The sequence below is a fragment of the Dromiciops gliroides genome, chromosome 3 (assembly GCF_019393635.1).
Source record: "Dromiciops gliroides isolate mDroGli1 chromosome 3, mDroGli1.pri, whole genome shotgun sequence".
NCBI lineage: Eukaryota > Metazoa > Chordata > Mammalia > Microbiotheria > Microbiotheriidae > Dromiciops > Dromiciops gliroides.
The window spans coordinates 581,541,271-581,566,573 of NC_057863.1; the positions used below are offsets into that span (position 1 = coordinate 581,541,271).

At 38.9% G+C, this 25,303-nt stretch overlaps 2 protein-coding genes across 2 annotated transcripts; both read left to right on the forward strand.

The window, feature by feature from the left end:
• The first annotated feature begins 9,857 nt into the window (after positions 1-9,857).
• On the forward strand, positions 9,858-10,838 carry LOC122751706 (olfactory receptor 52I2-like). The gene has a single exon (XM_043998850.1). It carries the CDS (start codon positions 9,879-9,881, stop codon positions 10,836-10,838), a length of 960 nt encoding a protein of 319 aa, XP_043854785.1. The 5' UTR covers positions 9,858-9,878.
• An 11,940-nt stretch (positions 10,839-22,778) lies between these two features.
• On the forward strand, positions 22,779-23,723 carry LOC122750799 (olfactory receptor 52K2-like). The gene has a single exon (XM_043997617.1). It carries the CDS (start codon positions 22,779-22,781, stop codon positions 23,721-23,723), a length of 945 nt encoding a protein of 314 aa, XP_043853552.1.
• The last annotated feature ends 1,580 nt before the right edge of the window (positions 23,724-25,303 follow it).

Here is a 25,303-nt window from a genome sequence, read left to right on the forward strand (position 1 = left end):
AGCTGGGATGGGCAGGCCCAGTCGTGTCTGTCTTGTGGGTGGCCCTCCAACCAGCAACCTGCTCTCTGAGCTGGTGCTGGCAGATCTCACAACTGGCCCGCTGCGCCACCAGCTTGCTGAGCCAGGATCAAGGGGCCCTCAGTTACACTTCTGTGGCCAAGAGCCTCCTGCTGACTTGCCCAGACTCCCTCTATACTACGCTGTGCTGTGCTGTGCTCCCCTTTTGCCTGAGTGAGACCGACTTTTCCTGGAGTCTTCTAAATTATCTCAAGTTGGAAGATTGTGTCTCTCTGTCTTTTTGTAGGTTCTGTAGTTTCAGAATCCATCTAGAGACTTGACTTTGTGTTATTTTTGAGGAAAACTCAATAGAGCTCAGGAAACTTTATGTCTTCTCTTAGCCATTTTCAGTCAATTTGATTTTAAAAAGAAATGAAAAAAAAACCACCAAATTATGAGGATCAAAAATGAAAGGGTGAATTTACCACCAGGGGAGACAAAATTAAAGCATTAATTAGGAGCTAGTTTTTCCAACCATATGAGAGTAAATATGAGAATATAAATGAAATGGATGAATTTTTACATACATATAAATTGTCCAGATTAACAGAAGATGTAATAAAATGCTTACATGAGCCCATTTTAGAAAAAAAAAGAAAAAGTTATTAACAAACTTCCTATGAAAAAAATCTCTAGGGCCAGATGAATTTACAAATGAATGATACCAAAAATTTAAAGAATAATTAATTCCAGTACTATGTAAACTATTTGCAAAAGTAGGTGAAGAAGGACTTCTACCAAATTCCTTTTATGACAGAAATGTGGTGCTATTACCTAAACTGGGAAGAATCAAAATGGAGGAAGAAAATTAGAGAGCAATTTTCCTAATGAATATTGATGCAAACATTTAAAATAAAGTATTATAAAAGGGTTACAGCAATTTATCACAAGGGTTATACACTATGACCCAGTAAGATTTATACCAGGAATGCAGGGCTGGTTCAGTACTAGGAAAAATATTAACATAATTGACCACATCAATAGCAAAACTATCAGAAATCACATGATTATCTCAATAGATGCGGAAACATCTTTGTTTACAAAATCCAGCATCCATTCCTGTTAAAAACACTAGAGAGCATATGAATAAACGGAGTGTTCCTTAAAATGATAAGCAGCTTCGAGGGGCAGTGAGGTGGCGCAGTGGATAAAGCACTGGCCCTGGATTCAGAAGGACCTGAGTTCAAATCTGGCCTCAGACACTTGACATTTACTAGCTGTGTGACCCTAGGCAAGTCACTTAACCCTCATTGCCCCCCCCAAAAAAATCATATTAAAACCATCGGCAAGCCTTATATGTAATGGGGATGAGTTAGCAGCATTCTCAGTAAGATCGGGGGTAAAACAAGGATGTCCACTATTACTACTATTATTCAATATTCTACTAGAAATAGAAAAAGAAAATGGAAGGAATGAGAATAGGTGAGGAGGAAACAAAATATCACTCTTTGCAGATAATAAGATGCTATGCTTAGAGAATACTAGAGAAAAAATTAAAAAACTACTTGAACCAATTAACAACTTTAGCAAACTTGTGGGATATAAAATAAGCACACAGAAATCATAAGCATTTTTACATATGACCAACAAAGCCCAGCAAGCAAGAAAAAGAGAAATTCTATTAAAAAAAACTGTAGACAATAAAAAATATTTGGGAGTCTACCTGCCAAGGCAAACCCAGGAACTATATGAACACAATTACAAAACACTTTTCACTCAAATAAAATCAGATGTAAACAATTGGAAAGATATCAATTGCTTATGGGTAGGCAAAGCTAATATAATAAAAAATGACAATTCTACCTAAATTAATTTACTTATTCAGTGCCATACCAATCAAATTACTAAAAGTTATTTCATAGAAGTAGACAAAATAAGAACAGAATTCATCTGGAAGAACAAAAGGTAAAAAATATCAAGGGGATTAATGAAAAAAAAATGCATAGGAAGGGGGCGTAGTCATACCACATCTAAAACCATATTATAAAGCAGCAATCAACAAAACTATTTGGTACTAAGAAATAGAGTGGTTCAGTAGAATAGGTCAGGTATACAAGACACAGTAGTAAATGAGTATAATAATCTATTGTCTGATAACCCCAAAGACTCCAGCTTCTGGAATAAGAACTCACTAACTGACAAAAACTGCTGGGAAAACTGGAAAATAGTATGGCAGAAACTAGGCATAGACCAACATCTTTTTTTTTTTTTATTCGGGGCAATGGGGGTTAAGTGACTTGCCCAGGGTCACACAGCTAGTATGTGTCAAGTATGAGGCTGGATTTGATCTCAGGTACTCCTGAATCCCAGACCGGTGCTTTATCCACTGTGCCACCTAGCTGCCCCATAGACCAACATCTTACTGGGTATAACAAAACAAGCTCAAAATGGGCACATGATTTAGACATAAAGGGGGTGATACCGTAGGCAAATTGGGAGAGGAAGGAAAAGTTTACCTGTCAGATCTATGTAGAGGAGAAGAATTTATGACAAAACAAGAGATAGAGAATATTATGAAATACAAAATGGACCATTTTAATTACATTAAATTTAAAAGGTTTTGCACAAAGAAAACCCAATTCAACCAAGTTTAGAATGAAAGCAGAAAGCTGGGAAAAAAGTTTTAGTCAGTGTTTCTGTTAAAGACCTCATCCCTCAAATATATAGAGAACTGAATTAAATGTATAAGAATTCAAGTCATTACCCAATTGAGAATTGGTCAAATGATATTAACAGGCAGTTTTCTTTCTTTTTTTTTTTCTTTCTTTCTTTTTTTTTTAAAGAGCCTTCTTGTTTTTATTGTTAGGATCTGGGTTGCTTGACAGGAAGTAAATGAGAGAAGTGGGTGGCTCAGGTACCCAGCTGGCCTTGTTTCATAGACTTGTAGGTGATAAAGAATTTGCCCAGGTAGTGTCCAGTCATCTCAGCTTTAATTTCAACCTGATTGGAAGTCTTGCCATTGTAGATGCCCACCATACTGTCCACCATCTCTAGCAGGATGATCATGTCTCAAAGGTGTGCCTACGCTACCTTGGGCTTTTCCATGGCGGGTACTTCCTCCTTGGCCTCCCTCAGGTGCTTCAGGAGGGAATGCTGCTTGCACTGCAGACCCTCGTTGAGTCTTCATTGCTGCTGAGTGATTACAACTGTATGAGCTGTTCATAAGACATGTCCAGGAGTTGATGCATATCCACACCTCAGTATGTGAACTTCCAGAAGGTTTGCTTCTTCTTCTGCTCCACTTCCACCATCTTGTCTGCTGTCAGGAAAAGCAACAGGCAGTTTTCTGATGAACAAATTAAAGATACCTATAGTTATGTGAAAAACCATTCTAAATCACTATTGAATAGAGAAATGCAAACTACAACAACTCTGAGGTACCACCTAGCACCTATCAGATTGGCTAATATGACAAAAAAGGAAAATGATAAATGTTGGAGATGTGGGAAAATTGAAACACTAATGCATTGTTAATGAAGTTTTGAACGGATACAAACATTCTACAGAGCAATTTGGAACCATGCCCACAGTGCTATAAATCTGTGCATACCCTTTGATCCAGCAATACCACTACTAGGCCTATATCCCAAACTGATTATAAAAATGGGAAAAGACCCATATGTACAAAAATTTTTATAACATTTCTTTTTCTGGTGGCAAAGAATTGGAAACTGAGGGATGCCCATCACACAAGCTATTGTAAATGAATGTAATGAAATACTCTTGAATTATAAGAAATTATGAGTAGGTGGATTTCAGAAAAACCTGGGAAGACTTACATGAACTGACATTGGGTGCAGTGAGCAGAACCAGGAGAACATTGTGCACAGTAAGAGCAACATTATTTGCATGAACAATTGTGATAGACTTAGCTCTTTTCAGCAATAAAATGATCCAAGACTGGGGCAGCTAGCTGGTCCAGTGGATAGGGCACTGTCCCTGGATTCAGGAGGACCTGAGTTCAAATTTGGCCACAGACACTTGACACTTACTAGCTGTGTGACCCCAAGCAAGTCACTTAACCTTCATTGCCCTGCAAAAAAGAAAGAAAGAAAGAAAGAAAGAAAGAAAGAAAGAAAGAAAGAAAGAAAGAAAGAAAGAAAGAAAAGATCCAAGACAATTCCAAAAGACTCATGATAGAAAATGATCTCCATATCCTGAAAAAGAATTATGGAGTCTGAATGCAGATTAAAGCACACTTTTTCATTTTATTTATGGTTTTTATTTCTTGTGGTTTTCCTCTTGTGTTCTGATTCTTCTTTCACAACATGATTAATGTGGAAATATGTTTAACATGATTGTACCTATATAATCTATATCATGTTGTTTGCTGTCATGCGGAAGGGGGTGGGAAGGGAGACAGTGAGAAAATTGTGTAACTCAAAATCTTTAAAAAATGAATGTCAAAAGCCTTATTTACATGCAATTTGGAAAAAAAATAGAATTAAGGAAAAAAGTGCTGCCAGCAAATTTGGGTAATATAATAGTGGCCATAGCATTTAGGTGCCCCAAAAGGGCACTACCAAGGAATGTTCCAATTATGAAACAATTATGCTCATTTCACATTCCTCCAAAGTTATATTTAAGGTTCCTCAAACTAGCTTTTAGCAATATGTGAACCAAGAATTACCAGAACATGTTGGTTTTCAAAGAGGCAGAAAAACTAGGAAGCAAATTGTTAACATTTGTTGGATTTTGGAGAAATCAAAAGAATTCCAGAAGAAACATCTACTTCTGCTTCATTGACTACAATAAAGCCTTTGACTTTGTGGATCACAATAAAATGTGGCAAGTCCTCAAAGAGATGGGACTATCAGATCATTTTACTTTTCTCCTGATGAACCTCTATGTGGGCCAAGAAAGAATATTGAGATCCAGACATGAGATGGCCGATTGATTTATGAATGGAAAAGGTGTATGACAAGGAGGTCCATCATGAATGAATGAAAAGCTGGAATTAAAGTTGTTGGGAGAAACATCAACAGTTTCCAATATGTAGATGATGGCACTGTTATGGGAGAAAGTGAATAGATATTAAGAATTCTCTTTATGAGGGTTAGAGAAGAGAGTATAAAAACTGATTTGAAGATTAACATAAAAAACAGCAACAATACCACCTAAGATGTTGTCAACTGGTGCCATAACTTCCTGGTAAATAGAAGAGATGGATGCAGTGTCAGAGTCTATATTCTTGGTCTCAAAGATCACTGCTGATTGTGACTGAAGCCGTGAAATTAAAAGACACTCGCTTCTTAGAGGGAAAGTTCTGGCAAATCCCAAAGCATACTAAAAAGCAGAGACATTATTGCTGACAGAATTTCATATAATCAAAGCGATGTATGGCTGTGAGAGTTCGACAATAAGGAAAACTGAGGGTAGCAGAATCAAAGTTTTCAAATTGTGGTGCTGTAGTCCTTTGAGAGTCTCTTGGATAGCAAGGAGATCAAATCAGTCAATACTTAAAAAATTAATTCAGGCTATTAATCAATAAATTAATTCAGACTATTCACTCAAGCTGAAGCTTAAATTCTTTGGCTTCCTAATGAGAGTATGGGTCTCATTGGAAAAGACCCTGATGTTGGGAAAGATTGAAGGCAAGAGGAGAAGGGGATGGCAGAGGATGAGATGGAGAGATAGTGTCATAGAAACAATGAACATGAATGTGGACAGACTTGGAGAAATAGTGGAGTATAGAGGGGCCTGTCATGCTGTGGTCCTTGAAGTCATGAGGACTTGGAAATGATTGAATGAGTGAAGAACAACAAAGATGTGAGTGAGATTTTCCCCATCCCTTAGTTATAAGACATTCACCATAGTTATAAGTGATTGGATTAAGATAATAATCAATATATTAACTAAAAAATTGTGATATATTGTATTTAATATAGATTATATAAGGTCAAAAGGTTAAGTCTTTTCTCAGATTTCCTAATTTTCCAATGTCAAGCATTAGGTAATATCACAAGATCTTGTAGTCAGCAATACTATATTTTAATAATCACGAGTGCCTATAAGAGTTCATGCTGTTGACCATTAGCCTAACAATGATCCACCCTATTGTTATCATAATGCTGTCATTTATAGTCATTTAGGTAGTTCCTCATGTTTCCTAAGAATATGTTTTAATTTTAGAAGCACAACTAATGATAAAATACTGTACAAGTGTAACTTTGGAAGGGTATATAAACCCATGGATTGTGTAATTCTGGGTCTTTCAGGCCCAATGCCTGGATGACCGGCTTTATTGGGAGACTAAAACTCTCTCAATAAACCTATTGGCTTTGTTGGGGGACTAACCCTCTCTCAATAAACCTATTTGCTTCAGCCTGGAAACTTTGTTGTTTTTCGTTCTTCCGTCAGACTTGAAAATTTCCCTGACAAAGAAATTCCTGTGTTTTGTATGCTTTCACTCAGTAGAATGTGAACTCCTTGAGGACAGTAACCACTTATTTTTAGTAACCATTTTTTTTGGGGGGGGGAGTGCGGGGGGGAGTGAACATTGATTCTTCCTAACACAGTACTTGGCATATATAGGTCCTTAAAATAATTGTTGAATTGAGAAGTCTAAACGACTTGCCAATGCTTATATAGTTATTAAGTGTCAAAATCAGAATTCAAACATAGGTCTTTTGACTAGAACTACAACTAGGGTGGGGGCAATCTGGGATTTGTCCCAGGGAAACAAAATTTGGAAGGTGCTTTGAACACTTGTACTTTTGTAGAAACAACTTATCTTATCACCTAGAGAATAAGAAAGATTATTTAAAATAGGAAGTTGCCAGATAGCATGTTTCTTCCCATTATGCCTCACTTCATCCTATCCTCTCTCTCTCCCTTCATTGTAGCCTCTCCAGCAGTAACCTCTTGGTGCCCCAGAATCTCCACCACCCAGAGGGGCCATTATCTCTAGTAGGAGATACAGGAGATAATAATCTCAGGTTGTCTTTGCTCAGAAATAAACACTAATTTCTACAGTGCTTAAGGCTGATAAAATACTTTTATCACAGAAGCCGTGTGAGGGTGGTAGTAAGAATGGTATGATCCCCATTTCAAAGGGAAAGGAAATTAGTATAGAAAGGGGAAGTATCTTCTCCATGCTCACCTCCCTAGCTAGTGGCATACGCATGGGTAGCATTCAAAACCAAGTCCTCTGACTCTATAGCCAATGTCTTTTCTCCTATACTAGGTGCCTTCTCTGATATCCTATTCTCCACACCTCACCAACTCAGGCTTTTCCCTGGGTGATTCTAGGGGAGAGGATGCAGGTCTCCTACGGGAACTCCAGGGTTATAGGTTCCCAGAGTAATGAAGAGCCTGGGTTATAAATCCTCCTTGTCTAGAGAAGGGGTAGCTCAGATGCTCCTATTGCCCTTACAGAGAAAGAAGAACCTGGAGGCTTCCTCAGGGCAGGTAAGCACTGAGGTGGGGAGGGTAGAATTTCAGGTGGGTTTCTTTTTGACAATATTGGACAAAATCAGTTTTCTCTTCTCAGGAGTTCAGAAACTCAGGCTTTCAAACAGCATGACAGGGCACTGTTCCCCTCACAGCCAGAGTTCATGTTTCCCAACACATTTATTTAGGGATTGTTCCTACTCCCAGAACTCACTGTCATTGACTGAGTACAGGGCTCTTCCTTGTCCACTCAGGGTCTCTGGCCCCCAGACAGGCCCACCAGGCCCCCTCTTTCAGGGCCAAAACTGAGGTGGATTTCTCAGCACTTTTTTATTTTCACCCACCACCTGAGGCTTATAAAGGAAGGTGATTTTGGTCAAAGACTTTGCCTATCCTTTTCTCTAGCCTTGTTTTCAGGGCCCTCTCACCTAACATGATGCCTATAGGACAAGATCAGAAAAGAAAAACAGCAGGATTATCAACCACCTAATTCTCATAAGCTACATTTCTTTAAATTATGCCCAAGGGCCCATAAGATTTTTCATATATCATCTTGGTTTTGACTCACATTAATCTGAAATTCATTAATGTGCCCAGATTATTTTTCAGAGAAATTGTTGTCTAAGCATGCCTCTGTTTCATATTGTACAGGGTATCCTAAAAGTTTTACTGTTATTCTTAAGCTTATCACTGCACTAAGATTTTTGAGACATTCAGCATTTGTGAAGTCCTGTTTTTTTTTTAATCTAAATGGAAGACAATATTGATCCCTATTAAATTCCACATTAATAGAGTCCCATTAATGTTCTTGCCTGTCAAAATATGCTTTGGTACTAATTCTGCAAATGACAAAAAGCTGGAAAACATTACTAACAGTAGGATGACAAATGTATTAGGGATGTCATCTATGCTTTTACTTAAGTCAGTGACAAAAATGTTCATCAGCAAGGGAGAAACAGAGATTCCTGGTCCTCCATGGGAGATCTTCTAACTTGACATTGAATGACTAGTCAATAATGATGATTTCTTACAAATGTTTATTTTTTAAATACCAGTTCTGAATTAATCTAGTTGTATACACCCCTCCATCTTTTCTGTAAGAATACCATGTGGTACTTTAACAAATGCTTTTCTAAAGTCTGGGTAAGCTATATATATAGCATTCTCCTGAACTCCTAGTTTAGGATCTGTCAAAAAAGGAAGTAAAATTAGTGTAGTTTCTTTTGCTGAAGACATTTTATCATTTTTGGTTTATTTTATCAAGCCTTTTGATCTCAGGACCCCTTGACATTCTTTAAGTCTATTGAGGACCCTGAAAAGCCTAGGTTTATGAGGGTCATATTTACTACATTAGAAATTAAGTTAAGTTTAAAATATTAATGATTTGAAAACAATAATAAATTCATTGTAAGTTAACATATTTTAATGCAAATAACTATATTTTCCAAAGCAAAAAAATGTAAGATGAATATTATTGCTTTACATATTTTGGCAAATCTGTAGTCTCTGGCTTAGTAGAAGATAGCTTTATTTTCATATTTCATTCTAAAATTCAATCTGTTGTGATATATTGTTGAAGTACATGAAGAAAATTTGGCACCATACACATATGTAGGTGAAAAAGAAATGATATTTTAGTAAGTGAATAACATCTTAGCATTATTATGAAAAAATTTTGACCATGCAGACCCACCCAAAGGATTTCAGGGACTCCCAGAGGTCTAAGGACCATAGTTTGGGAACTGCTGCTTTCTAGCTGTTCATGGACCACCTTTTCACACAATATAAACTCAAATTCATTGAGGAAATAAATTCAAGTTCACGGGTTGATGTTTATAAGATTTTATTTTCATTCCTTTCTTGACACTTGAGAAAACATTGGCCATCCTTCACTTCTGCAGCACCTCTCCTGTGCTTTCAAATCTTTCAAATCATCAATAGAGGCCCAGAGGTCATACCAACCAGTTCTTTCAGGACCTGAGGATGTCATTAAGATAAACCTCATGACCTGAAATGAGCAAAATAGCACCAACTGCCTCTGATCTCTTTAATTTCTTTCTTTCTTTTTTTTTTTGTGGGGCAATGGCAGTTAAGTGACTTGCCCAGGGTCACCCAGCAAGTAAGTGTCAAGTGTCTGAGGCCGAATTTGAACTCAGGTCCTCCTGACTCTAGCGCTAGTGCTCTATCCACTGTGCCACCTAGCTGCCCCTGATCTCTTTACTTTTCATGGACATCTGCTGCAAATGAGCTATTTTTGTTTTTTTCTTACCAAGACAAAGGATCTTCTAGTTGGCAGAGAAATTAGAAACCAATAATAATTAAGTCATCAAGTAGGAAGTGGCACTGGGGAGAACTAGAAGCCTCAGCTGGACTCTCTGTCCTCTTATGAGCTTTGTGATTTTATCCACAGGAAAGAAGCCTCCCTTGTCATGCTGGCATCACCTTGCAACCAGACAACAGACAATTCTTTCATTTTTGTGGGCATCCCGGGACTTGAGGGGGCACACCTATGGCTGGCAGCTCCATTGAGCTTCATGTATGTTGTGGCCCTTGTAGGGAACACTGTGATTCTGACTGTGATCTGGGTTGAACCTACTCTGCATGAGCCCATGTACTACTTCCTGTGCATTCTGGCAGCTGTTGACATCATCATGGCAACCTCTGTAGCTCCCAAGATGTTGAGTATCTTCTGGTCAGGTGATGGTGTCATCACATTCACTGCCTGCTTTGTTCAGATGTATGTGGTCCATGCAGCCACAGCTGCTGAGACAGGGTTGTTGCTAGCCATGGCTTTTGATCGCTATGTGGCCATCTGCAAACCCTTGCATTACCAGACCATCCTCACACCCAAGGTGATGTTGGGGATTGGCATGGCTATCATGGTGAGAGCTATTCTGATTATGACTCCCCTGAGCTGCATGGTGATTCGGCTGCCATTCTGTGGCTCCCACATGGTCCCCCATTCCTACTGTGATCACATGGCTGTGGCAAAGTTAGCATGTGATGGCTGCAGCCTTTATAGTCTGATTTTTTCCTCTATCATTGTGGGTTCTGACGTGTCCTTTATTGCCACCTCCTATAGCCTTATTCTTCAGACAGTGTTTAGACTTTCTTCCCAAGATGCTCGACTGAAGGCTCTCAGCACATGTGGCTCCCATGTAGGGGTCATGGTGCTCTACTATCTTCCTGGGATGATATCACACTATGTGGAGTGGTTTGGGCAGGATGTAGTACCTCTGCACATCCAGGTGCTACTTGCTGATTTTTATTTGGTCATTCCACCCACCTTGAACCCTATCATCTATGGCCTGAGGACCAAGAAGATCCTGGATCAAGTGTTAGGTGTGTTGGGGAACTGCTGGTACATCGGGTCAAAGCTCAGCTTGTAGAAACCATTTATGAGGGCTTAATTACTAGAGGTTTTAAGACTAGCATGGAGATGGGAACTAGACTCATGATTTTGTTTGTATAAGGAACTCTGAGAGAAGGAAACTTCATTTACTAATGCAGTTTGATATTTTCTCTGAAAATTGCAGTCTTAGAGGGTTATTCAAAGTATTGAGAAGCGTAACCCCAGGATTACACAGCTAGTATGTGTCAGAACCAGATCTTAAACTCAGTTGATTTATGGCTTCATGTTCAGCTCCCTATCCATTATACCACATTGCTTTTCTCTGGTACCAGGACTCTGAGTAGATGAAGAGGAATGCCTCCGAGACTTGCAGCAAACTATGTTCCTCCATTGTCTCCAGTTAGCCATCTTACAAAATATCATCTAACAACATGGAAATCATTTGACATTGGCCAATGGTGCTAACTGTAGACAATCAAATTGTTTAGGTGTGAACTTAGCTGGCTAGCTCTGACCCCTCTTTTTGGAGGTAGTTGAACAGAGGCTGTGTGATGACTTTTCATGGGCATTGTAACGCAATTTCCTACTGTGTATAGGAGGATGAACAAGACCACCTTCAGCATAATCAAATCAGAATTGGATATTTGATTATAAGAGTTGGAAGGAACCTCAATGGTTATCTAGTTCAAAATCTAACTACAAATATCTCCCTCTAGCACAGTCCTGACAAGTCATTGTCACCCCATGTTTGAAGACTTCCCAAGTAGAACCATGAGAACACTGTCTACAGTAATAGCTTTATTGTAATGATGATCAATGGTAAAAACAAAACAAAAACAAAAAAAATCACTTAGCTTCTCATAATAATAATCCAGAATGATTCCAAAGGAGTCATAATGAAAAATGCTATCCACCTACAGAGAGAGAACTGATGAACTCTGATGCAGATAGCAACATATATTTTTTCTCTTTCCTTTCTTCCTTTCTTCTTCTTCTTCTTGCAACATAGCTAATATGGAAATATGTTTTGTGTGAATTCATATATATAATGGTTATCATCTTGATTTCCTTCTCAATGGGTGAGGAAGCAGCTTTTTTTTTTTTTTTTTAGTGAGGCGATTGGGGTTAAGTGACTTGCCCAGGGTCACACAGCTAGTAAGTGTTAAGTGTCTGAGGCCAGATTTGAACTCAGGTACTCCTGACTCCAGGGCCAGTGCTCTATCCACTGCATCACCTAGCTGCTCCAGGAAGCAGCTTTTTATGTTGCTCTAGGCTCTTGTATTTGAAAGTCAAATTTTCAATTCAGTTCAGGTCTTTTCTTCACGAATGCCTGAAAGTCCTCTTTTTTCATTGAAGTCCCATTTTTTTCCCCAGAAAGTTTATACTCAGTTTTGCTGGGTAGGTGCTTTTTGGTTATAATTCCAATTCCTTTGCCCTCTGGAATATCACATTACATGCCCTCTGATCCTTTAATGCAGAAGCTGCCAGATCTTGTGTTATCTTGACTGTGGCTCCACAGTACTTGAATTGATTCTTTCTGGCTTTGTTTCTTATATACTTTAAAAGAAAATCAAATTATACATAGTGAAGTTTCACAGCTTCATGGATGACTCCCTTTTTGTCTGTTCTTTGCATATAGAGATGTTCATATTATTTCATGTTGCTTAAGTTCAGAATGAAAGAATAAAGAGAAAGATCAGGAACAACTATTGAATAAGACCTCTCATGTTAAATCTGCAGTGACTTTTCTTTATATTATGATGCTTTTGGTTTGGTCTTTTTTTTTGGTTGGGGGAAGTTATGGAAATAAAAATAGGCCTAAGGTCTTTGGGTGCTTTTTTAGTTCTTATAATCAATAACATTCCTTCCTTCTCTTTCGCTTTGGGGCTCCAGTCCTCAGCTCAGTAAAACTGGGCTGGTTTTTCTCACCTCTCAAAGAAGTTCCTCCTATTCTCCTAATCACTTTCTGTGTATAGTATATTAAACAGTATGAGTTATTTGGTGATCAGAAACTTTCTCATAGTTTAACAACCAAAAGAGAAATTAGACATTTAGGAAAAGAGAAGTATCTATATCAGTCTAGAAGAGTAAAATGGATGTAGGTAGTTAGAGAGTATGAATAGTACACATGGACATTTAACTTCTCCCTAGACAGGAAGAAAGGAAAGGGAGAAAGTCATTGTCTCTTCCTTTTAGATTAACTTTGATCAGCTTATTCAGTACAGCCCATAGTTCATGTTCAGAACATCTCCATCAACTTCTGCCCTGATTATCCCTCTATGTATACTGACTAGATCTTTGGAAGTTCTGATGATTCTTCTCAGCAGCCTCTCAAGATAGTTCCTGGTGATTTCCTTTTACTCTCACCCCTCTCTACCAAACTCTTTTTAACCGAAGATCTGGGGCCAACCAGAATTTAAGAATATTGTGTAATCCAATGAATCCACCCAGGTTATCACTACAGTCATTGCATAATGGGTTCTTTTTTAGAATTTTTAAATAAAAGTCTAATTTATTGAATATAAAAAACATTTTCATAACATAGTACAATAAAAGATGATTGTATATCACACTATAAACCTACTATTCACAACTTGCTATTCCTTTCAAATGTACAACAAAATTATCATGTAGTTTTTTTTTCTTCCCTTCCCTCTACCCCTACCCCAGAGAAGGCCATTCTCTACATTCAATAAAGATTTATAAATATATATAAAACCACACTGTGCATACTTCTATTTACCAGTTCTTTTTTAGAGGTAGATACTACTTCCCTTCATGAGGTCTTTGTAGTTGATTTGAGTATTTATAATATTCAAAATAACTTGATTGTTCACAATTGTTTTTGAACAATATTGCTGTTACTGTATACAATGTTTTCTTGGTCCTGCTCATTTCACTCCTATTTCATGGAAATCTTTCCTTGTTTTCCTAAAATCATTGAAATCATCTTTTCTTATAGCACAGTAGTATTCCATCAGAATAATTTATGAAAATTTGTTCAGACATTCCTCAGTTGATGGGTATTACTGCAATTTTTAGTTCTTTGCTACCACAAGGAGAGCTGCTATACACATTTTAGAACATATAGATAATTTTTCTGTTTCCCTAATCATCTTTGGAAATAGACCAAGTAGTACTATTGCTGGGTCAAAGGGTACAGGTAGTTTAATAATTTTGGGGGCATAATTCTAGATTGCTCTCCAAAATATAAAAGATCAAGAAGAAATGCAAGGAAATCATTAGAGACAAATTACAAAGCACTAATCAAGGTTAAACTGTTTATTTATGATATATAAAAATGTTTTCAGCATCCTTAGAACTGTTATCAGTACTAAGGCAGTTTGAAAGAAAGGTTGTGGCTAAGTTGTATACAATGGGGTAATTCTAAAACAAAACAAAATTGGGTAGGAAATGGTAAAAAGTGGAAATTATCTCATAAAAATGGAGCATGTAAGGAAAACCTAGTACAGAGGAAACAGGTGGGGGTGGAGGGCTGGTAATGTTGCAACCATACTCTTATCTGGATTGAAGAGGAAACGAAGTATACAACTGAAGAGATCTGAAGAGGTAAGAACGCTGGGGGATAGTGTGGGAGAGAGACTTTTAAAAGGGTGTATAGAATAAGATTAGGAAGGTGGAAGGGAGACGATAAGGGAGAGAATTTTGGGGGGTTGGGTAAAATAAGCAATAAGAGGGTAAGGGGAAAAGACAAGGCAACAGGGATAGGGTGAAAAGAGAGGCCGGGAAGGAAAATAGTGAGTAAAAATAAGACGGAGGGAAATTCACAAATAGAACTTTGTCAAATCTATGAGTCATTCCCCAACTGATAAATGGTCAAAAATATGAAGGTAGTTTTCCAATGAAGAAATTGAAATAATTTATAGTCATACAAACATTCTCTAAATCATTATTAATTAGAGAAATGCAGATTAAAACATCCTTGATATATTATTTTATATCAACCAGATTGGCTAAAATGATAGAAGAGGAAAGTGATAAATGTTGGAGAGGATGTAGAAATACTGGGACACAAATTCATTATTTGTAAAATTATAAAATGACCCAATCATTTTGTTGAGCAATCTGGAATTATGCCCAAAGAGTTATTAAATATGAGTTCTTAATAAATGTTAAAAGAATTATGAATAGATTCCTACAAGTAACTCACTTTTCTATAGTTCAGAGGATTATTTACAAATATGTTCTTTATAGCACCTTCATAATGAATGGAGTGCACATATTATTTTCTCCATTTTACAAATGATGACATTGAAACTCAATTTGGAAATTGACTTGCTCATGATCACACAGTAAATAGTAGCATTAGTAATGCTTGGGTTCAAATTCAGACTGTAAATCCTAGGTGTTTTCTGCCACACCACAGGTTTTCCCTAAAGCATAGTACTAATATTAATAATAAAATAGGGGGCAGCTAGGTGGCGCAGTGGATAGAGCACCGGCCCTGGAGTCAGGAGTACCTGAGTTCAAATCCGGCCTCAGACACTTAACACACACTTACTAGCTGTGTGACCCTGGGCAAGTCACTTAACCCCAGTTGCCTCACTAAAAAAAATAAAAAAAAATAAAAAAAAATAGTACCCTATCATATGTATATAGCTCTTTCAATATAGCTAACATTTATAATATTTTTATTAGAACATTTTCCAATGTGTTAGAATCTGGGATTTTAGGTCAGCAAATCTAAATTTCCTCTATTTTATCACTTTAGAGCATTGTACTGATAGTTTCTATTCATTGAGAAAATATATTACAAAATCTACCCTCATTTCAGCAATATACTTTTATGGATTCACAGACTTCATTAAAAAAGAAAAATAACTCCTCACAGTAATCTGTTGTGCACAGTTTGGGAACCACTGCCCTAGCTCCTATCTCTCCATTTCATCCACAGGACCAGCAAGAAAGATCGCCAAATGCTTTGCCCAGATCTAGCTATACTACTACTATAAGGATTCCCTGATCAATGGACCAGTTTGCCAACCATTTCAAAAAAGGAAATTAGATTATTCTGTCATTATCTTTTTGTTTTTGTTTGTTTGGTTGGTTTACTTTTTGGTAGGGCAATGAGGGTTAAGTGACTTGCCCAGGGTCACACAGCTAGTAAGTGTCAAGTGTCTGAGGCTGGATTTGAAATCAGGTCCTCCTGAATCCAGGGCCAGTGCTCTATCCACCATATCACCTGGATGCCCCTGTCATTATTTATTTTTATTTTTTGTTTTTTTGGCGGGGCAATGGGGGTTAAGTGACTTGCCCAGGGTCACACAGCTAGTAAGTGTGCTTTCACCATCTAGCTGCCCCCTCATTATTTATTTTTAATGAAGCCATATTAGCTTTTGGTGACCTCCATTTTCTTTTTGAAATTCTCAAAATTCATCCCTCTGACTCCAAGAATTCATTCTGAAATTCTTCTAGGAATTGGTCTCAATCATTCCATCAATTAATCAATCAATACTAATTTATTAAGTACTCAATGTGTCAGCACACTAAACTTCAGAGATACAAAAAACCCCCCAAACCGCCGAAAACAACAAAGGAGCCAAGGAGACAGCCTCACTTCCTGGTCCTTAAAAACTTGAGATTCCAATGCTGTAATATCATGTATATAATTAAGTACATAAAATATATATAAAGATTTGATGGAAGATTCCTTACAGGAGAAGGAATTAGCATCTTGCATGAATGGAAAAGGCTTTCTATAGAAGGTAGTGTTTGAGTTGAATCTTGAATAGAGTTAGGGGATTTCCAAACAACTTCAGAAGACTTAAGGACTCTGACCAACACAACAATGAACCATTTCTCCAGAGAACTCATACTGAAACCTGATACGCACTTTCTGTCAAAGAGGCAACTCAAGGAGTAGATTGAGAGGTATTTTTTTGGACATAGCCAATTTGGCAAATTGTTTTGTTTGACTATGCATATTTGTTACAAGGATTTTGTTTTTGTTTTTCACCTTGAGGAGGTTGTTGTTGTTTGTCCTTCATTCTTGAAGAGGACCATGACATTGAGGCAATGTCATGACTTGCACTGAATTGGATTTAAGTGAGAGAGGGCTGTGCAAAGTCACCAATCTAGAGCCATTTGTGTCCAGTGGCAAAATATAGATCGAGATGACTTAAGATGGTGCCAAATGTTTAAGGCAACTGGGGTTAAGTGACTTGCCAGGTTAAAAGAGTCTGAGGTGAGATTTTTAAATTTATTTTTAATTAATTAATTTTTTTTTGATGAGGCAATTGGGGTGAAATGACTTGCCCAGGGTCACACAGCTAGTAAGTAGAAAGTGTCTGAGGCTGGATTTGAACTCAGGTCCTCCTGAATCCAGGGATGGGGCTTTATCCTCTGCGCCACCTAGCTGCCCCCCGAGTTGAGATTTTGAACTCAGGTCCTCCCAAATTCAGTGCCAGTGCTCTATCCACTATACCACCTAGCTGCCCCTAAAGGAGGAGTAGAAAAGAGAGAAAATAAATTTTGTTAATAAAAAGAATTACTTTTTTTCCACGTGAAAATGTATATCTCTTATATACACTTTGTTTCCTCCTTGCCCCCTCCCCCATTCCAAGTATTTTAGGGTTTTTTGGAGCATGGGAGAAGGAAGGTAGTAGAGAAGAGGGTTATTTCAAATTTCCCATGGTAATTTCAACACTGCCCCAATTATTGCCCTATTGAATAACATTCTGTTTGAAAAAGAAACCAAATTAAAAAAAAAGAAAATGAAGTACTTCCTGAGGGAGTTAAATGAGGAAGTGACAGATCTAGTACTTGAATACAGTTCTTCTGATTCAAAGCCCACTGCTTTTTCAATTACATCACATTTCCTCATGTAACATTTAAAATCTAATGTCTGGTCACCTTTTTTGCCCCCAGTGTGTGTGTGGGGGGGCAACTAGGTAGGATTTACTTATAAATTAGAAGCTTCAGTAACAGTTTAGGCATGAAGCATTTATTAAAGTATATTAGAGGTTAGTAAAGAGAGAATACGTGGAGTTCAGAAAATTAAGAAACCTATCTTCCCTAGGGTTCAGACTGGACTCTTTCTCCTTCTCCTCAGCCACCAACATGATGTTCTGGAACAAAAGAGACAGAGCTAAGGAGACAGCCTCACTTCCTACTTGCTGTCTTCCTCCCTTGGAAGGGGCCATCCTTCAAGCCAATTGGCTAGATTGGTTCACTGGACCTCAGGGTAGTCTCCTTGCTGAGTTCAAAGTCCTCAGCTTCTGAGAACAACATCCCACCCAGGTACTGCCAGGTGTGGTCTCTATTTAATCAGCCTTAAGTAGGTTCTCAGTCAGTCTCTCAGTCAGTCTCACCCAATTCAATCGATTCCAAATCAATTTCCAGGTGGGGCCCCTGGGTGGTTGCCAAATCCCATTATTTTCTCACACATCACCTATCTATGTGGGTCATTGACCTGTCTATATAGGTGAGAAATGTAAGGACAATGCTGTCATTATTTCAATAGATTTGTGATTGTATCTAAATGGGTACTCCCTCCACCAGTAAAGGTTGTGACCTTCAGATACTTTCTTATAATTTATCATTCTTTCACATATGCTGTCCAGGGTGTTGAAGGCCTTCTCAGTCTGTTGCCATTTCCTGTGTAGCACTGAAACACTTTGATTATCCTCTGATCCTCAGCTCTTGCTGCATGGCTAGCCCATCATACATCTGCTCAATGTTCATGATTTTTCAATGATACCACAGTGGCCTCTCCACCATCTTCTATATTTAAGGAATATCTCTTCCATGTGAATTCCTTTCAGAGAATTTCCTTGCCAGAGACAGACAAGCAAATTTTTTGAGTTTTATATTTTAGTGTAGACTCTAAATGAAACCATAAACAAGGTTGTTCCATTAGAACTATGAATGTTTGTGTCAGCTGGTAACATGTGGTTCTCAAAATATATAGAAAATATTGATTTACTTTATGAGGTAGATAGCATAAGTATCATTTTTTATACTTTACAGAGGAGTAAACTGATGCCCAAAGAAGGTAACTTTTCCAGTTCACCCAGATAACTAGTGTTAGAGACAGAAATCCCCAGTTCCTTGGGCTCCACAATCAGTGACCTTTCCAGTACATCATGCTACTTCCCAGGACAATCTGGACTTGTGAGCTGTGGAGTTGAAGCTATTCCATTGGGTGATTCCTGAGGAGTGGATCAGGTTCTCCCTAAAGACTCCTAGAATTGCCTGTGATTCAGATTATATACTTTTCCTCCCCAGGGTTCCCAGCCTGGTTTATAAATACATACCGTCTGAAGAGAAGGCAGCACAGATTCCTGGCTGCCCCCTCAGAGAAGGAAGGACGTGGAAATTTCTCTGGAGCAGGTGGATACTTGGGTGGGGGTGGTATAGGAGGTATCCCTTTAAAGGATGTAACACAATAAGCTTTTCCCTTGTCAGGAACTCAGGCCTCCAGATAGACTGACTGAGGAACCCATCCAGGAACCCAAGTCCTTAAACGGATTGATGAAAGATCTCACTCCATCACACCTTAGCCCAAAGGACTCAGGTTTTCAAATAGGCCAATCAAGAAAGACACACTGACACATATCACACCCTTTCCCCCTCCCCACCAGAGTGCAGGCCCCCACCATAACTAGGGATAGTTATCTCTGATTATTCAGAACAACTAGGAATACCTTTATCCATTGTCCTTCCCTCTTCTCCCCCTGTTAGGGTTTATGCTCCTAGAAAAATTGAATTAGGGGTTCTTACTGTCCCCAAGGTTTCAAGCCCATAAGCCACTCTCACCTAGGGTTCTCCCAGTCTGGTCTCCTATATCCTTTGAGTGAGTTTTTGGGTGGGCTTCTACTGTCACTTTCTGAGTATAAGGAGGAAGGTAATTTCTTGCAGAGACCATGCCTTTGAGTCTTCACCTTCACCTAATTATTTGTTTTAGTTTTTGTGGGGCAATGGGGGTTAAGTGACTTGCCCAGGGTTACACAACTAGTAAGTGTCAAGTGTCTGAGTCCGGATTTGAACTTCAGGTCCTCCTGAATCCAGGGCTGGTGCTTTATTCACTGTGCCACCTAGCTGCCGCACCTTCACTTAATTATTAAGAAATTTTACTTTACACTGAACATAAAGCTTCTTCTGGTTCAGCCCTTTAGAGGAAAGCACAATAGGCTACCTCCTTCTCCCCGCCCCCCCCCCCATGACAACCTTTCAAATATTTGAAGACTGTGATTGTGTTTCACTTCATTCTTTTCTTTTCTAGTCTAGATGTCCCACAGGCCCTTCCATTTATTTTCTTGTGACAAGGTGACTCTCAGTCATCATAAAGAATATTACTTGATTACCTTTTTTATATAAAATGCTGTGATAGGGGCTGCAGGAGAGACAGAGATTGTAAAGCTCTGCTCAGAATCTATTCTTGCTCCCTGTACTCAGGGATTTTATGAGGCCAAATGGGTGAGAGATATAAAAGGGAGGATGACAGGGACCCTTAAACTTTTCTCTGTCCTGATCCCCTTTGGTAGTCTTGTGAACCCTGCACATCCCTTTTCAGAATGATGTTTTTAAATGCATAAAAGTAATAATAACAATAAGTAGCATTTATATAGCACTTTCAGGCTTTCAGAGCCCTTTACAAATATCTCATTCTTTTTTCACAAAAACCTCCAAAGGTAGGTGCTATTATCATCCTCATTTTACAGATGAGGAAACTATATGCAAACAGAGTTTGAGAGACTTGCACAATATTACACAGCTACTGTCTAATGCCAGATTAGAACTCAGGTCTTCCCAGCTTCAGGTACAGCATTCTATCCACTGTGCTACTTACCTGCCTCACATATAAAATATATGCCATTGCAAAGGAAACTAATTATACTGAAATGCAATTATCAAAATACATATTTTAGAAGTTCATTATCACAAGTTAAGAAGGCCTGGACTAGGAGGGTTCTTTGCTGAGTCACTGGGATAGACAGATTTTCCCATTTTGGTGTCAAGGATTCTATTTTTATGACTTTCTGGTAAGCTTCTTCTTCTTCTTCTTTTTTTTTAGTGAGGCAATTGGGGTTAAGTGACTTGCCCAGGGTCATACAGCTAGTAAGTGTTAAGTGTCTGAGGGAGGATTTGAACTCAGGTACTCCTGACTCCAGGGCCAGTGCTCTATCCACTGAGCCATCTAGCTGCCCCTCTGGTGAGCTTCTTAAATCCACCAAGGAATAAATACATCCATGGCTACAAGGTGGCATCTCTGGCGTGGAATTCTGTATGTTCACACCTAAATTCATAGGACTTTTGAATTCCATTACCTTCTGCATGCATTTCATGTATAAATTTGAGTGTGGGGACAGAACTCTTCCAAGCCACTAGAGAACAATTGGGCTTTTCAGAACACAGCAGGAAAAGAAGAGATTGAGAATGAATGTGCCCCACAAATTGATGGTGGAATGGAAGATTCTCACAACACAGAACACCAAATGTCAGTCTCAAGATTCAGCTCCCAAGCTTGCCTGCTCCTCTCTGTATGCAATCCAGCTTTTCCATGTTCCTTCTAAAATGTGGTTCCCAGGATCATGTGACTGAGTCCCAGTCACATAATAATAAGAATTCTTATTTACTGTCTAATGCTAAATAAGAATTTATTAAGGGCTTATAAGGTGTCAGGCACTGTGCTAAGCAGTGAGGATAAAAGGAAAAGGACAAAATAGCCCTTGCCCTTAATAGTGACTAGCTTTTATTTAGCACTTTGAGGTTTACAGATGTATCTCTCCCTGGGAGATAGATGCTATTATTATCCCTATCTTACAGGTAAGGAAACTGAAGCAGGCAGAGGTTGAAAAATGGCCCAGGGTTACAAAGCTAGTAAGTGGCATATTTGAACTCAACTCCAGGTTGAGCTTTCTATCCACCATGCTACCTAGCTCATTCAGTGGGGAGGAAGCATGCAAACAACTACGTATAAACAAGGTTTAAAATCCCCTGAATTAGAGGCATATGGGCCAGTGGATGGGGAAATAATAATGGGGTGTGGAGTACACTAAGTTATATTGCCTGGGGCAACACAAACTAGAAAGGTGGGGAGGTTGGTCTTTTAGAAGATATTGATTCCCCTGCTCCCTACCTAAGCCTTTCCCCCCTACTCTCAAGCCTAAGGGAGACTCACAGAACCATGGATTTAAACCTGGAAGGGACTTGGATTAAGTCAATACTTAATCCAGCCCCTTCATTTGAGGGCTGAAGAAATTGAAGTCTAGAGGGGTTTAAATGACTTTTCCAAGTTCACATAGTAAAGTGAGAGTGGCAGGATTTGACCTAAAGTCCATTGATGTTCAAAACAGTACTCTTCCCACTGTACTGTACTTGCTTATCTTTAGAGTTTAAAAGCATCCTAGAAAGGAACTCTGATAGGCAAGGGTGTGTGGCTAGATAAGTAACAAGAACCCCCTTTTATCTAGATCAAAAGAGGCTCAGAGAGAAAAGAATTAGAAATTAGAATTTCCAGAAAGAGGCATTTAAAAATCTGATAATTCAGTCTAAAATATGCACTCCTATTACTATGAGTTTGGCAATAGGGAGTCATTATAGGTTATAGAGCAGAGTACTAACATGAGAGATGTCCCACCTCTTGAAATGGAACTCTTCATGACTTTTCTAGCCCATAGCATTCCTTTCATCTTCCTAAATTCTGTGACTCTTATTGCTTACATGTCTCACTTGACATTTCTTGAATTATTGAACTTTTCAAGTGTGTATATGTTGTATTTTTAGTGACATTCCACATTCTTTAAGGGAAGAGACCTCATGTTCTTCTTTGTATCTATTCAGCTCACTCACTGCCTGATTTTCCATTAGGTTTTGGAATGAGGACCAGGGATCATCTTCACAGTTGGGAGGTCAGAGAGTGATATGTCTAATTCTGCTCACTCTGAACACTCTCTTTTGAAAGGGGAGAAGCCCCTAAGAAGACAGTTGTGGAAGAGGCCATCATACAGTGGACATGTCAGTCATGAATAGCACTTCCCTGCACCCAACCTCCTTCCTTCTGATGGGGATTCCAGGTCTAGAACATTTACACATCTGGATCTCCATCCCTTTCTGCTCAGCTTATTCTCTGGCCTTGTTGGGCAATTGCACCCTCCTCTTCATCATTAGGATTGATGCTACTCTCCATGAGCCTATGTATCTCTTTCTGGCCATGTTGTCAGCCATTGATCTGGTCCTTTCCTCCTCCACATTGCCTAAGATGCTTGCCCTGTTCTGGCTTGGTGATCATGAGATTAACTTCCATGCTTGCCTAACTCAAATGTTCTTCCTCCATTCCTTTTCCATCATGGAGTCAGCCATTCTCTTGGCCATGGCCTTTGACAGGTACATGGCCATTTGTGAACCTCTTCGCTATACTACAGTACTGACACAACAACTCATTGCCAGGATTGGGATGGCAGCTGTAGCCCGGGCTGTGGCTCTCATGACCCCACTGCCATTCCTTCTCAGGCGTTTCCCATACTGCCGGGGTCGAGTGATCACACACTGCTATTGTGAACACATGGCAGTGGTAAAACTGGCCTGTGGTAACACATGGTTCAACAATGTCTATGGCATTACGGTAGCACTGGGCATAGGAGGGATGGATCTATTCTTTGTGACTCTCTCCTATGCTCTGATCTTGAGGGCAGTGCTGAGACTAGCATCTAGAGAAGCTCGCTATAAGGCCTTTGGAACATGTGTGTCTCATGTGGGTGCCATCCTGGCCTTCTACACACCTGCAGTGCTCTCATCATTCTTGCACCGTGTGGCTCGCCATGCTGCTCCCCATGTCCATATTCTTGTTGCCAATTTCTACCTACTCTTCCCACCTATGGTCAACCCTATAATCTACGGCATCAAGACAAAGCAAATTCGGGACCGGGTCCTAGGTCTGTTCCAGAGAAAAAATATGTAGGTTGGAGGAAACAGAGCTTGGCAGAACAGGAGCAATAACAGGTCTCACTGGAGAACTGAACTAGGTCTCAACACAGTGGAAAGGGAGGGAGGAAAGGGAGACATGGTTATTTCCTTGTGGGTAAATGCATGTTGGATGAATGAAGCATACTTCCTGTCTTCAGAGGAGTGCTCACTGTGCTCCTAGAGGACAGAGGCTTTTTTGCCTTTTTTTGTATCCTCAGCACTTAGACTAGTGCCTGGCATATAGTAGATACTTAATAAATGTTTATTGGTTGGTTACTGATTTAAAAGGTACCCTTGCTCTCAGGAACTCCCAGTCTAAAAGAGACAATTTGTTCCTGATATCATCCTTATTCTTACACCTTTGATCTCTATCTAATGGATCCTTTCCACTTCCTTACATACATGCTCATGTCTCCCCCATCCTTAACAACAACAACAACAACAACGACAACAACAACCACCAAATAACAACTCTCACATGATCTAAGCACATCCCTATTGGCTCCCATCTCTTTACCTTTGTGGTTAAATTTCTTGAGAAAGTCATCTACACTAGATGATCCCGCTACTCACTCAGTAGTAAACCCTTCTGTAATCTGGTCATTTAACTGAAGATGCCCTCTCCAAGGTTACCAGTGTTCTTTTAATTGACAAATTTCTTAGTTTTTCTTAGGTCTCGTCCTCTCTATAGCCTTTGACAATGTCAATCACCTCTTTTTGTATATTCTTTCTTCTCTGTTTTTGTGTCACTTTTCTCTCCTGGTTCTTTTATTTATCAACCATTCCTCAGTCTCCTTTGCTAGTTTTTTCTTCATCTGCATTACTCCCACTGTGGATACCCTGGGGTTCTCTCTTGTTCCCTGGAATATTATCTGCCTTAGTGGCCTCATCAGATCCTACAGATTCAATGGAATTAAATTAATTCAGTGTATAATGGATGACACATCTTATGCATTATTTCCTATTTATCCAACCCTAATCTTTATGCTGAGATAGAGTTACAGTTCTCCAGTTGCCTCTTGTATATTTCCAACTGGTTGCCCTATAGGCATCTCAGACTCAGCATCTCAAAAGCAGAACTCATTATTTCCCTGAAACTCTCCTCACTTTTAAACTCTCTTAGTATTGTCAAGGAAATTCCCAGTTTCCCAGGCTCACAAACTCAGTGACTTAACTCCTCATTCTAATAACTCCACATATCCAATCCATTGCCAAGTCTTATCATTTCTACATTTCACAACGACTTTTTTTTTAAATTTAATTTTATTATTTTCCAGTTACATATTACATATAAGGTTGGTTTTCAACATTTGTTTTCACTGGATTTTTAGTTCCAAATATTTCTTTTCTCCCCTCCCCCCTTCCCTCTCTCCTCCCCAAGACAGAAAGCAGTCTGATATAGGTTGTATATGTACAATCACATCAAACATATTTCTACATTAGTCATCTTGTGAAAGAAGAATAAGAGCACAAAGGAAAAACCTCAAACAAGAAGAAAAAAAAAACAGTCCAAAAGTAGAAACAGTATGATTCAATCTGCATTCGTAATTCATGGTTCTTTTTTCTGGATATTGA

Excerpts from the sequence above, each read along its gene's own strand:
- LOC122751706 (XM_043998850.1), top strand. The coding sequence starts at position 9,879 with ATGCTGGCATCACCTTGCAACCAGACAACAGACAATTCTTTCATTTTT.
- LOC122750799 (XM_043997617.1), top strand. The coding sequence starts at position 22,779 with ATGTCAGTCATGAATAGCACTTCCCTGCACCCAACCTCCTTCCTTCTG.